The 14,059-nt window shown below is 45.5% G+C and overlaps 1 protein-coding gene across 1 annotated transcript in view; it reads right to left on the bottom strand.

Annotated features, from left to right (window-relative positions):
• The window catches only part of GPD1L (glycerol-3-phosphate dehydrogenase 1-like), a 65,066-nt gene that overhangs the window by 13,567 nt on the left and 37,440 nt on the right, over window positions 1–14,059 (bottom strand). Inside the window, exons 5-7 of the mRNA XM_012646871.1 lie at window positions 12,897–13,009; window positions 3,401–3,634; window positions 3,020–3,126 (exon numbers count right to left, since the gene is read on the bottom strand). Coding sequence (XP_012502325.1) covers window positions 3,020–3,126; window positions 3,401–3,634; window positions 12,897–13,009 — 454 coding nt within the window. The remainder of the gene's footprint in view (window positions 1–3,019; window positions 3,127–3,400; window positions 3,635–12,896; window positions 13,010–14,059) is intronic.

The following is a 14,059-nucleotide window of genomic DNA, read 5'->3' as shown; positions in this document are numbered from 1 at the left end:
TTGAGAACAATTGTAGGTTTTTCAAGGTATGGAATGTTTTGTTATTTTTTGGAGTCAGGTAGACTTAATAAAATCTAATCCCAATTGCCTATTAATTCTGGATAAGTTTCACAACCCCTCTAACCCTGTTTGCTCATCTGTAAAATGGGGTTGAATATGCAAGTCTGTTGTATTAAGTGACTTACATGTGAAGTGTACAGTTCGACACTTGGCAAATGGTGGGTATGCAATAACGACAGCTTATAAATGTAGCCACAAGCTGGTCACCGGGTCCTGGACTGTAAGCTCCATGAGGACAGGCCCAGTCTATTGTGTTCACCACTGCATCCTCAGTGTCTGGCACAGTGCACGGCAAAGGGCCGGTGCTCGGCGAGTATCTGTTGAATAGATTCTTGTGAATGGGATTTAAAGCCTGGAAATTTCAGCCCCCACCCCCCGACCTTTTTTTTGTCTTTCCATGTTTTAGTGTCCCTGTTTCTAAAACAAGAACAATGTGGGCCAGGCACGGTGGCTCACGCCTGTAATCCTAGCACTCTGGGAGGCCGAGGTGGGCGGATCGTTTGAGCTCAGGAGTTCAAGACCAGCCTGAGCAAGAGTGAGACCCCGTCTCTACTAAAAATAGAAAGAAATTAGCTGGACAATTATTTTTATTTCTAAAAAAATTATAAAAAAAAGAGAACAATGTGTATGTCCCCAAAGCAGTGAGGCAGGTGATGACTGGCCACCTTGAATTAGCCAAGTAACCCAGTTCTAGCCAGCAAGACGTAATACATCTGCTGAAGGGTTCTGGGGGGAGATAGTTCTCTCCTTGAAAGGCACTGGAGGAGAAAGCTGCTGGCCTAGACTGCTCTTGCTCCCTTCCCGAGTACAATGTGTGGGTATGTGATGCCTGGAGCTGCTGCAGCCATCTTGAGGTTCCAGGGAAGGCCAAGTTTACTGAGATTCTAATCCAGAGCCACTGAGCCAAGACCAATAATGTTCACCTCCACACTCCTTGTTATAACTCAACATTGCTCTTGTAGCTGAAGGCATGCCCAACTTTTAAAACTAGCATTTCCAAAATGCATTCTGTAGATAGGATGTGAACAAGAGATATGGAGTATTGTGGGAGGGGGGATTTCTACAGACAAAGTAACTTGTTTAATCCTCAAAACTACCCTATGAGGTAGAAAATAATATTATCCCAATTCTATAGATGAGGCAACTGAGGCACAGTTTCTGATTCTGGAGCCAATGCTCAACCACTAGGCCATAATGACCATCTAAATATTATTTTCTATAATGTGAAATACTACAAGACCAATTAGATCTTATAGATTAGTTTCGGGGAACAATCTAAATAGGTCATAGGTGAAAGGAGGACAAAAGACATTTCATAGGAAAAAATTGACATAAATCAGCCAGCCGTCTCATTAATAGATACTGATGAGTTAAGATGTGTCAGGCTTCAGACTAGGTACAGGGATGTGCCGTGTTAGAAATCAGGCCCAGTCCTCAAGGAGCTACAACACTGTCATGGGCTGAATTGTGCCACCCCCCTCCCATACCAGCTCCAGTCTGTGTCCCCTGTAGCTAACGATGAATACAGACTAATGCCCGGCCAACCTGCTAATCCACAGAATCCTGTCAAAGGTACCTCTTGGCAGCACTTAGCTGGCACTCGAAAATCCTGGTTGGGAGATTCTTATTATCACCAAACACCCATGTATTTTTTTTTTTAAGACTTTAAAATATTTCCTCAGTGGTCACTACAGTGGCTCAACCACACACAAACACATCACCGTCTGCTGCTAAGCTGGTAAGCAAAACCATGTATGTCAAAGGCATTTTCCTTTTAGTCACAAGCTAAAGGTAGTTCTCCTCCTTTGACAGCTTGTTTAAGAACTTCCATCTCTGCTGGCTTGTTTTAAAATCCATTTCAGAAAAATAAAGTGCAAATTAAAGAAGGAAGACAAGTGCCTTATCCACCCTCGTTTTGGACCCTCAGTAGGGACTCTGTACTCTGCGTACTGGGTAAAGCAGGAGGAGCGGTGGGGGCAGGGCGAGGTTCGAAGCATGGCTGGGACCAGCAGACACACAGACTGACAGAACAAGGATGAAAGAGCTGCAACCAGAGACAACCACAGGTAACGGCAGAGAGGTCCGTGACCCACTTCCCGACTTGGAGAGAAATGTGTGCTGCGCGTTAGCCACAAGTGGCCGTCAGGACAGCTGTCTAGTTCCCTCCAGTCATAGGCAACCAAACTTTCCCTCTCCCCACGGGTCCTACAGGAGACTTAGGATACAGACAATATGCTGCATAGGCATTTATAAGGCGGTGTAGTTGGCATCATGATTATGGGGGAAGGCTCAGTAAATGAGCAAAGGGTTGTGGAGCAGGTAGGGCTGGGGAGTGGCCTCAGAGAGGTTGGGCTTCAGGTTGCAAATCAAGCTGACTCAAGCCCACCTTTCACACCGGACTGGCCTAGAAGGGCAGTGAAGGATGGATGCATCCACCCACCCACCCAACCAGCTGCCCACCCATTTACCCACCATCCATACAACGAAGAAGACTACAAAGCTGAGCATCAAACCTTAACACAGCTCCCTTCTAATGGTAGAATTTTGGGCTAACTTGTCCTTCCTTTTTTTCTGAATTGTTGACATTTTATTAACATGACTACATATTTTTTATAAAAACAAAAAAGTAATTGTTTTTTAAAAATTTAAAATTTATGGCATGTAGCTCTTACTAAACACCTGCAGGACAAGCTAGAGTCAAAAACTTCTTACTTTATAACATGTCTTATAGAATTGAGTTCTTCTCAGTGAAGTTGAACCTGGTTTTGTGTAAACACTCATTCTGGCGGTAGGTGGATGCTTCCTGCCATAGACATTCACATCACACAAAGGACTGAACCGACCCAGTAATGTTCTCAGTGTGCTTGTCAAACAGTAGGGCTCATCTGCGTGGGGCTGGAGTGGTAAGTACATGGATGGCGGACGTCTACCTGGTCTCAGGGGCAATGGGGAGGCTTACTTGTCCAGCAGTCCCTTCTGCTTCAGGATGCGGTACACTTCGGCAGAAGTCTGGGGTCCTTGGAGCTTCTGCCCGTTCAGCATCTCTTTCTCCAATTCTTCAATGGTCTTAAAAACAAAGGATAAAAAGGAAAATCAACAGTAGAGACTAGAGAATCACTTCTTCTAAGAGGAGAGAGCTGCAAGCCTGCTGGAAGCCACGGAAAGACAAAGACCTATGAGATAAAGGACAGAAGGGTCCAGCGAAAGCAGCAGCGTCACCAGGACAACCTCAGCAAATGACAGGCGCAGTGTTGATCTCTGCGCCATGAGGCTGGGGCTAACCCCAACCTAGGAGCCTCAGTGAAGAAGGAGGGGGGAGGCGGGGCAGGCGAGGGGCTACCTTCCCAGTTCTGGCGAACGCCTCGGCCACCCTGCGATTCCGCCCTCCGTAGCAGGTGGTGATCAGGTCGGCCACCCCGCAGCTCTCTAGGAAGGTGGCTGTGGACACCTGGCCCTTGCAGAAGATCCTGGCGAAAGCAATCATTTCCATGAGTCCCAGGCGGATGACGGCAGCTTTGGTGTTGTCTCCACAGCGGAGGCCGTCACAGAACCCAGCTCCCACGGCTACGATGTTCTGCAAAGGAGACAACAGAGCCCAGATGCCATTACAGCACCCACTGTGGATAAGGATGTGGAGGGATGTGTGTGCGCAGGGTGAGGCAGGGACAGACCTGGAACGCTGGCCCTACCCTCGAAACGCTCAAACCTGCGTTCTGCTCTGTATGCCAGGGAAACAGAGATGGTGAAAGAAGAGACAGCCTTCTATATTCCCATTGATAGGACAAAGAGCCCATATTTAGGGTCAGTAGGAGCAGCCACTGAGGATCACTGGCCAGAGAACTAGAACAGATGACAACAGTCTTTGCTTAAATACTATTTGGACCTTTTTCTTTAATTGAATGCTTTATGCAACTATAACATTCATAAGAAAAGTTCACAAATCCTAAGTGTACAGCTTAATAAATTTTCACAAACTGGACACACCATGTAGCCAGCACCACGATCAAAAAACAGAACACAACCAGTGTCCACTACCAACGGGAACGACTCTCCTCACCTCTTGCAGCACAGGTTTGTTTTACATGCCTTTACACAGATGGAATCATACAGTACATAATCTTTCGTGTCTAGCTTCTTTTTCAACATCATGCTTGTGAGATTCATCCACATTTTTACATATAGCACATTTATTTTAATTGCTGCATAGTATTCCATTTTGCAAATATACTGCAATTTATTTAGCCATTCTTCTGTCACTTGGTACCAGGATACTTTCCAGTTCGGGACCATTACAAATGGTGCTGCTATGGATACCCTGGTACATGTCCTCTGGTGACTACGTCCAGGCAATTCTGTTGGGTATGACCTGGGGGTTGAAATGCTGAGTCATTAGCTCTGTATATGTGCAGCTTGGGTTTCAGCCTTTTGTTTCATTTAATATTCCCTAAGTCAGTATTTACGGAGCATTCACTCTTTGCATGGCCTTTGCTAGAAACAGGCAAATTAGACACAGAGCTTGCCTTTTCAGAAGCTGATAATCTGGTACAGGGGTTGGGAATCTAATGGCCAACTGCCTGTTTTTGTAAATAATGTTTTATGGGAATCCAACTATACCTGTTCATTTGCATATCATCCACGTTGCTTTTGTACTGTAACAGCAGATTTGAGTAGTTTCAACGGTCTCTGTGGACCATAGGGTCTACAAAGTCTAAAACATTTTCTATCTGGCCCTTATGGAAGAAGTGTGCTTACCCCTGACCTAACAGGAAAAACAGAATCTGTGTACAAATTACTAATGTTCAACAGAAAGTGATATTCCACAAAAGGCACTGAAAATCTGAAATTTCATTTCAACATGTGTACATGAAGCATACACCATGAGGGAAGCACCCCACAGGCACTGAGCCCTGGACAGAGAGGTGAGGGGGTGAAGGGTGTCCCCTGGGATGGGGGAGCCACAAACATAGAATCGGACACAGAGCCTGCCCTCAAGGAGCTGACAATCTAGCTGAGAGAGGAGACACCGCCAAGCGTATCATAAGACAGAAGGAAGAGAGTGTGCTGACAGGCAGCTAGAGCCACAGGCTTCATTTCAAAGCAGGGATGGCTGCACGGGGGAGGCGGCATCTGAGCTGGGCCTCGCATATTATATGCAGAAGTCAGATTACCACATACGACAAGTAGCGTCTGCCTAGCTACACAGATGGCATTCCATTGGGACTTCAGTTAACACCCACCCAGGCTTCTGGCTCCTACTTTCCCAGTTCCTTCACCAAGACACTCATGACAGAAAAATGCAAGTATCAGAGTCTAGCTACACTAACATTTTCCAGTAATACCTGGTGATCTTATGGGATTTGTGACTTGGGAAATTTTAAAACACGAAGCTATTTAGTAATGAATAGGAAATAAGTTAAAATAAGTATTTTTTTCCTCCAAAAAACCCCAAGTTTTATTAATGAAAGAATAACATTTCTTAAGACATTAGGCCTATAAAATCTGAGGGATTAGGCGAAAAATGGAATGAACTGGATAGTAAAAACATCTTTGCTGGTTTCTGTGGAAATTTTTGATAAAACACATCAAACAGCATTGGTGTGGCCAGGCTCCTCACGAGAAACAGATCTGGTCATTTAGAGACAGCTGTGGCTCCTTGGGAGACTAAGTCACAAAGTTACTTCACATGAAAAGAAAACCTTCAATTGGCCCTCCTGCAGCTTCTGTCTATTTCCAACTAACCAATCCAACAGAGCCCTCTCCCCTCTCCCGCCCGCCCGCTTCCACAGCTGCCGGCATGAGGAGGGCTCGAGAATGGAGGCTCAGGGTGGGGAGGGCCCTACCTGTGCTGCTTCTCTTCCTCAGTAACAATCCTAGAGCTTACTTTGGTTGCTGGCTACTCCTCTCATTGCTGTTGACAAAAAAGGGAAAAAGTAGAAAAATTCTCTAAAAATGATCAGGAAGCTGACGTGAACTTGTGCAGGTTTTTGACAAATTCACGCTACTTCTGTGTCCTAGATCACCTCCCGGTGAGCTTAAGAGCGCTAACAGACCAACGCAGTAGCTTCCAAGTTGATTACTCTTCCCTACAGATGCAGGTAGAGCTGAGGAGGAACCAGGCCTTGTGAATTAACAGCCTGACCAGTGAGCACGTCCTCATGAGGTGCTGATTTCTGTCTGTATTTGCGAACGCTTCTCAATCCCTCCCCGCCACACAGGCTTTGCAAACTGTGGCTTTCATTTCCTCCCGGACACCAATCATCCCAGACTTCCTGCTGCGTGCACACTGACAGCAGAAGGGGGCAATTCCTGGCACTCTCAGCATCTGACACTGCGTGACATCGCATGAAAAGGAGAGAGAGAGGCAGTATGAACCGAGCCTTGAAAGATGCGGAGGGGTCAGGTTGTACCTGGTTCTGTAGCTCTGCTCCAGAAGGGGCAAGCTGCTGAGTCAGAATGGGACACGCAGACCTTTTAGGATGAACTCTATGCAGAGACTAAGAGTTGGGATCATTAGAACATCCAGGGCTGGCCCACCCAGGCCCAGACACCCCTCCCAGGGTAGCAGCCAGACTAAGGAAGCTACTGGGAGGCATGAGGGGCACACTGACATCCACAGGGCTTCCAGTTTTCACTTTGCCCCTTTGCTGTGTGACCTTGGGCCAACCACTCGACCTCTCTGGGCCATCTTTGCTTAGACTCAGGGCTTTGAAAAGATTTTTCAAGGTCCTCCTGGTGGCGACATTCCTCCAGGGAAGCTGGTGAAACTGTAGCCTGCTGTGGGGCTGCAAATAGTACTGGGGTAACGTGCAGAGGGACTGACCACAGAGGCCCTGAAGTGAGCTCTTAGATGATTGGCCAAATGGTTTTATTGAAGTTGCCATGGCCTTGTGCTTAGGATTGGGACTGTTGATCAAGAGGCCAGATTCCTGAAATTGCTCTCTGATGCCTCCTGGACCGATGTCCTCCTACCCCACTGCAACACAAGCCATTCTGAAACAGTTACATGACAAACCAGCCCCAGGAAATGTCTCCAGACTGAATGGCAGAAAACACGGACTTCCGTGAACAAGGGGCTCCTGTAAACAGAGGAGCGAGCCAGCCCAGGCTGGTCATACACACACTGCCTCATCGTAATTCTTCAGGGCTCTGTGAAGTGTGTACCTGCCCTCCCATTTCCTGGCTGGCACAACCGAGGTCAGTGGCTTGCCGAGAACACCTCACAGGTGAGAGGTGGAGTCAGGAGATGCTCCCTGTGCCTTGCTGTTTCCACAGTGTGCAACACATGCCCTCCCTCCTCCCCGGTGGAGCCCCTGCTGGCCTGCAATCAGGTGTCAGAGTGAGGGCCTCCCTGGCCTGCAGGAGACTTGGGAGGTAAAAAGGGTGGAAAGATGTGCCAGGAGAAATACTAAAAATAGCAACAGCTCACTTTATTGAACTTCACACATGAACTTGTTTAAATCTCACAACATTCCCACAGGGCAAGTGCTGTTACCACACGCAACGGGAGACAGGGAAACCGAGGCGCAGTGTGTGTAGCTTGCCAAGGCGAACACACCACAGCGTGCTACTCTGGGGCCAGTGAGTGAAAGGCACAGAGAGGCCGCCACAGAGTCCAGATAAGAACTTTCTAACAGGAAGAGCTGACCCCACCCAACTGGGAAGATTTAGCATGAGCTCTCTGTAACTGCAACCATCCGAGCAGGGCTGAGTGGAGACAGGCCCTGAGCTCCAAACCAGGGCTTTTGTGTTGCTGTACTGAGAAAAGGCAGACAAGGAACCAGGGCAAGCAGATGAGGGTGCCTGGGGGGCCCAGCCCCCCTCTCAGCCCCTCTGTGACGTCTTCACTGCAGGGCACAGGGGTCTGGACCACTTCAAAGCTTCCACTAGCCAGCTAGCCTCCCCACCAGGGGGAGCAGGGGGCCTACTTCAGGGTAAACTCTCTTCTAGGAAGACCCTGTGCCGCAACCCAGTTTAATCAATCGCCTTATGATGGATCTTGAAACCCTCGCTCTCCCCCTCCACGACTTATCACTGTCAAAAGAAAAATAAACACACGGAGCCCGTCAGAGCATGTGTGAATAGCATCCGAGCAGATGTCCTCTGAGATCACTCAGCTGTGAAAGTTATCATTATCCACTGTGCATCTAAATCTGCTTTAAACTATTTTGAAGCTAAAAATACCGTAATTTTCAGAAGACAGACGTGCTTAAGCCCTTCCCCATTTCCTGGGTTATGGCAACACTCAGAGACAATCATCCACTCTGAAGTGCAATCTTTGCAATTCTGAATCGGGTCGGGTTAGAGGGGGCTCAATTCCTTTTCCAATCCCACCCTCCCATAAAAGAAATGTAAACCACGAGAACCAGCCCACGCTACCTGTAGGTTATACAAACACTCTCGCCACCTAGGAAGAACTGCCCGCCTGAAACCAAAGTCAGTATTCACTATTTTCTTAAGTCAGGCCATCCATCTGACTCTTCCTGAGGCTAACAGATTGTCCACAGAGTTTGGGCTTACTAAAGACAAGGCACCACATATTGTTTGCAGGCTGGTCCCTGTATCAACAGCTTGGCTGGGATGTCAAGGAAGGCTGAGGTCAAGCCCACACTTGGCCCCCCAAGCCAGGCACCCTGATATGAAGCTGCCTTAGCTAGAGCACCACTGTTCAATAGAAGTTTCTGCAATGATGTAAATGTTTTATATATCTGCTCTGATACAGCAGCCACTAGCCACACGTGGCCACTGAGCCTTTGAAATGTGGCTACTGTGACTCGAAACTGAATTTTTAACTTTTAGGAATTTTAATTAATTTGAATGTAAATATAAACAGCACATATTGCTAGTGGCTGTCATGCTCTCACTCACGCAAAAGTGCTGCTGGGTCTAGCGGTGGCCCTGACTAGAACCGAGACATGAGGTTGTGCATCACAGCCAAAGCCCTGAAGCAAGCCTACGTGCTCAGCAATTATTACAGAACCACAGAACAGCCTCACAAAGGAACACCATGAATCTGTGGCATAGGCTGCTGGTTTATCCCCAACCCATTTTTCTGTTTTTTCAGAATAACAGAGTCTCTTATTTTCATGTAAATATATGGCTATCCAGGAAAAAAATCCCCCAAACCATTTTCCCGCTTCCCTTGCAGCTAGGTATGGTCATAGTTAGTGTGTCTATTGAGATGAAGCCAAAGTATTACATTAAGACTTTCTAGAACCTTCCTTAAAAGATAGCTGCCACATGCCTTTTGTCTTTTTCTTTCTTTCTTTCTTCTTTTTTAACCTTGTTGCCTGGAAGGTAGATGGGACGTTGGTGCTCTGGTCATCATCATAGAACATGAAGACGAGGGCCATACCTTTTACCATAGTTTGGATGTTTGACCCCTCCAAAACTCACGTTGGAATCTGGTTGCCACTGTGGCAGTGTTAGGAGGTGGGGCCTACTGGGAGGTGTTAATGCTGTTAAGAAAAGGACTTTCTTTTGGCTCTTCAGCTCTTCCGTCACATGAGGAGCTGCGTTCCTTCCTCTGAAGGATGCAGCATTCAAGGCACTATCTTGGAAGAGACCAGATTCTCACCAGACACCAAACCTGCTAGCACCTGTTAGTAATTAGCCTTCCCAGCCTCCAGAACTGTATGAGTCAATAAATTTCTGTTCCTTATAAATTACTCAGTCTCGGGTATTCTGTTATAACAGCATAAAACAGACTAAGACACCCTAGTGAGTGGGAAAGAGCCTAGGTTCCTTAAAAATTCTGTGGAATAGAGTTATATATACTCCGGATTTTTACTTCTACCTTGTTCAGCCATGACAAATTGAGTATTCCTAATCCAAAAATCTGAAATGCTCTAATGAGCATTTCCTTTGAGCATCATGTTGGTGCTCAAAAATTTCAGATTTTGGAGCACTTTGGATTTCAGATTTTCAGATTAGGGACATTGAATCCGTAAGTATATTACAAATATTCCAAAATCTGAAAAAAAATCTGAAATCCAAAACACTTCTGGTCTCAAGCACTTCAGGTATAGATATTCAACCTATATTATTTTGGGTTAATGAAACAATCCTGATAAAGCATCTGTTAAAATGATAACATTGAGCTATATACTTATGATTTTTGTACTTTTACCTCTTAAAAGTTAAAAAACACACAGCCCCAATGAAAGAAGTCAGAGACAAAAGAGTACATATGTACAATTCCACTTACAATAATTCTAGAAAATGCAAACTGTAGGAAACAGAAGCAGATTAGTGGCTAGAGGCTGGGGGCGGTGCACAAAGGGACATGGGGAGTCGTTTGGGCATGACAGAAATGTTCTGCATCGTGGTGGCAGTTTTCATAAATGCATGTACACAATTGTCAAATCCCACTGTATTATATACTTTAAATAGATGCAATTTAATTGAATTACACTTAAAGCTGACTTTTTAAAAAGAATACCTCCTTACTGATTAAGAGATTAATATAACTAAGAGTTTGTAAGGACATTCTGAAAGTAGTAAGAGGCACTGACACAAAACAATTATGCATAATTTCTTCAAATTTTCTTTTTATTTTATCCTTGTAGGGAGCTGTTTTCATATTTTTTTTCTAGTAAGTCAAAGGCCTGTGTTTTTGAGTACAAAAAGATAATGTACATTTTTTTATTGGCTAGTATGAGAAGATAACTAAAGGTTGTTAATGTGAAAAAAGTAAAACACATTATACTACTTGAACAGTAAGGTCTAGTTTTTGTTTTAAAAAGGGGACATACATGTATGTACACATGCTAAAAAGATGGGAAAGATATACAACAAACACTAACAGCAGTTACTTTCAGGATGTAAGACTGTCAGTGATTTTCACTTTCTTCTTTACACCTTTCCGTTGTGTGAAATACAATGAATATGACTACTTTTATAATCAGGAAAAAACCCCAAACTATTGTTTATGTAATGGAAGAAACATATGGCCATCTGTCTTTGCTTTGGCAGGCTCTGACGAGGGAGGGATTTGTTTTATTCACAGTGCCTGGATGCAAATCAGAAAAGGCAGGTTGTACATAGTAACCAAAGGACACCGGACTATGAGTTTCAAAACCCATGTTCACACTCTGTGCCAATATTTGCTACCCTCAAGTCATTCACTCTCTGGATCTGAATCTCCTCATCTGCACGATACAGCGGATACAATGATTGGATTCAATAACGGCCAACGTGCCTGTTTCTCAGATTTCAAAAATCCCAGCTCTGATGCAAGCAGACAGGAATGATGGTAAAAAGGATGAGGGGGACATGGAGGAGGGATGATAAAGGGACCTCAACCCTCCTTTGCCTCCATCCCCCATAAATCACATTCCCTCAGGGCAGCAGGCACAGCTCCACCTGCAGGTGTCCTGCTAGGAAAAATGAAAAGCCATTCTAAGTTCAGACGTGAGACCAGCATGGGCTCCCGTTAGCAGAAGTTTTTCCAGGGCCCTCAATCTAGAATCACTCTTCTTCCCCAGCACCCTTTGTTCTGGACAGGATTTCACAGCTTCTCCATCAATGACCAAAAACATCCAGTCACTTAAAAACAGCTTTGGAGCAGCTCAGACCAGCGCTGAGCAATTAGGCATTCATGATGCCCCCTGCTGTCGAGTGGTCGTTAGTTTAATGAAGGACTATTAAAAACACATAAAAATCTCAACCAACAAAAATACACAAAGCAGCCAAGGCCGGCATCTTAAGTGTATTAGCAGGGCCTGCACATAATGGGAAGCGTGCCCCACACAGGCACTTAGAAAATGCATGTACTGCCCAGGAGCTCATGCCTTTAATTGGCTTTAATTTTGTAAATGTTCATTGTGTATCGTGACCACACATATATACATAATTCTAATTCTAGAAAGTGGTTTTAAATTCTTACTTGAAAAAAGGACGTACAGTTTACGAGAAAGAGTGGGAAGGCATTCTTTGGACTTTGGCAACCTCAGTGTTCTTTTAATCTTTGCAATCCTCACCTGACAAAGGCTGGTGAATGCCAGATTGCCCGACTTCCTCCCTAGGGGCTCAAATTCCTGAAAAGTGACTCAGGAGTGATTCAAAGGGGTATTCAGATTGAGAACTCCTCATTCCCCCCCACCTCTTTTTGTTGTAGATGGCAGTGAAAGCTGCTCTGACTGGGAGGGAGGAAGGACCGGGTAGCTGCTGCAGCCCAGCTCCCTGCCTGCTGCTCCCACCGTCTCAGGAGAGCGGGAGGGATGGTGACTCAGGCTTTAAAAAGCAGAAGCCAACAAGTCAGAAGCACAAGTGTAGAAACTCTTCCCTTTACTTTGCAAACCACTGGCCCATAGAGGATGCTTCTTTAATCAGATCTGTTCCCTCTAGAAGGCAAAGAGAAAACTATTCTAAAAAAAACCTCTGTCAGCAGCAGATTATTTTTCCCTTTGACAAGAACAACCAGCCAAACTAGTAGAGTAGCATAATTCAGGGGGAACAAGTTCCTCTTCCTGCCCAGGATAATGCACAGGAGAAATACATGAATGATTAGAATCATTTGCTCCTGGGTGAAGCCCTACAATTAAGGACTCTCCACGCTTTCCAAATATCAATGCTGCCAACTTTCCAAATATCAAAACAGCACAATTTTCCCATATTTACCAGTAAAAGCAAACCATGAGTAAGAAAGGAGCTGAACCACCCGGGAAAGGCCGCAGCAAAACAGGAAGTTACAAACAAGGCTCTCAATTCACTATTCTTTGCTGAAGTAAGTGGGTAGAACACAGAGCCCATTCTTCAGGATTAGATTCAATAATGCTAACATTTGCCTTGCTTGATTAACTCCTCTCCTCGAGTAGAAATAACAAGGCTGACTTTACCTTAAGAGCACCACAAAGTTCAACAGTGTCTGCATCGTCAACCACAGTAATTCGAAAATTTGGAGTCTGGAGAAGTTCTTTGAAAAGAAGGCCATTCTCCATTACTTTGCTGCCTATTGAAAGGTTAGAAAAAAAAGGAAATTAATAACACTTCAAAATAACTTTTTCTTATTTTTTTTTTTTTATTTTTTTTTTTTTTTTGAGACAGAGTCTCGTTTTGTTGCCCAGGCTAGAGTGAGTGCCATGGCGTCAGCCTAGCTCACAGCAACCTCAAACTCCTGGGCTCAAGCAATCCTTCTGCCTCAGCCTCCCGAGTAGCTGGGACTACAGGCATGCGCCACCATGCCCAGCTAATTTTTTCTATATATTTTTAGTTGTCTGATTAATTTCTTTCTATTTTTAGTAGAGACGGGGTCTCGCTCTTGCTCAGGCTGGTCTGGAACTCCGGAGCTCAAACAATCTGCCTGCCTCGGCCTCCCAGAGTGCTAGGATTACAGGCGTGAGCCACCGTGCCCTGCCAACCTTTGATTAAAAAACAAAAACAAACAAACAAGAATAAAACATTACCCATAAAGCCTGATGTGGAATCTGCTCAGCTTGGTGGGGTGCAGGGTGAGGCTAACCAAACCCACCCTCCCAGCTCTGGAGGGGCTCTGAAAATCAGGGTCCTGAGGCTGACCAGCCAAGTCCTGGCTCCCAAGTCCATGGCGCCTCACAGAGATGGCAGAAAGCACACCGAGGACTACAGCATTTGGGCTCTGCCTGCCTTGAGGTAGGAGACCAGCTGTCCCCTAGCTTGTCTGCACACAGCAATCATCTGGGCTTCTTTAAAAACACCAAAGCCCAGGCCATTTCTCAGATCAACTGAGTCACAGTCTCTGGAGTGGGGCAGGCCGCAATAGTTTCTGAAGCTCCCCAGGTGACCCCAGTGGGCACACAAGTGTGTAATGAAACAATCCTCCTCTAGCCTTGGCTTCCTCGCCAGTAATACTACAGCCCAGTTAAATAAGAATCATACATGACATTTCTGAATAGTGGTCATTAAAAATAAAAGAATCATCTGTGAAAACAGTCTTTCGGTCGTAAGGAGCACTCGGAGACCCCCACGTAATGACAATGGAGTCAGCTGGCAGTTGACCTGCTTATGGTTGTGATTTTCTCCG

The sequence above is a fragment of the Propithecus coquereli genome, unplaced genomic scaffold (assembly GCF_000956105.1).
Source record: "Propithecus coquereli isolate 6110/MARCELLA unplaced genomic scaffold, Pcoq_1.0 Scaffold251, whole genome shotgun sequence".
Taxonomy (NCBI): domain Eukaryota; kingdom Metazoa; phylum Chordata; class Mammalia; order Primates; family Indriidae; genus Propithecus; species Propithecus coquereli.
Note: the sequence above shows the minus strand (reverse complement) of the source record. Positions and strands in the feature narration are given on the sequence as shown.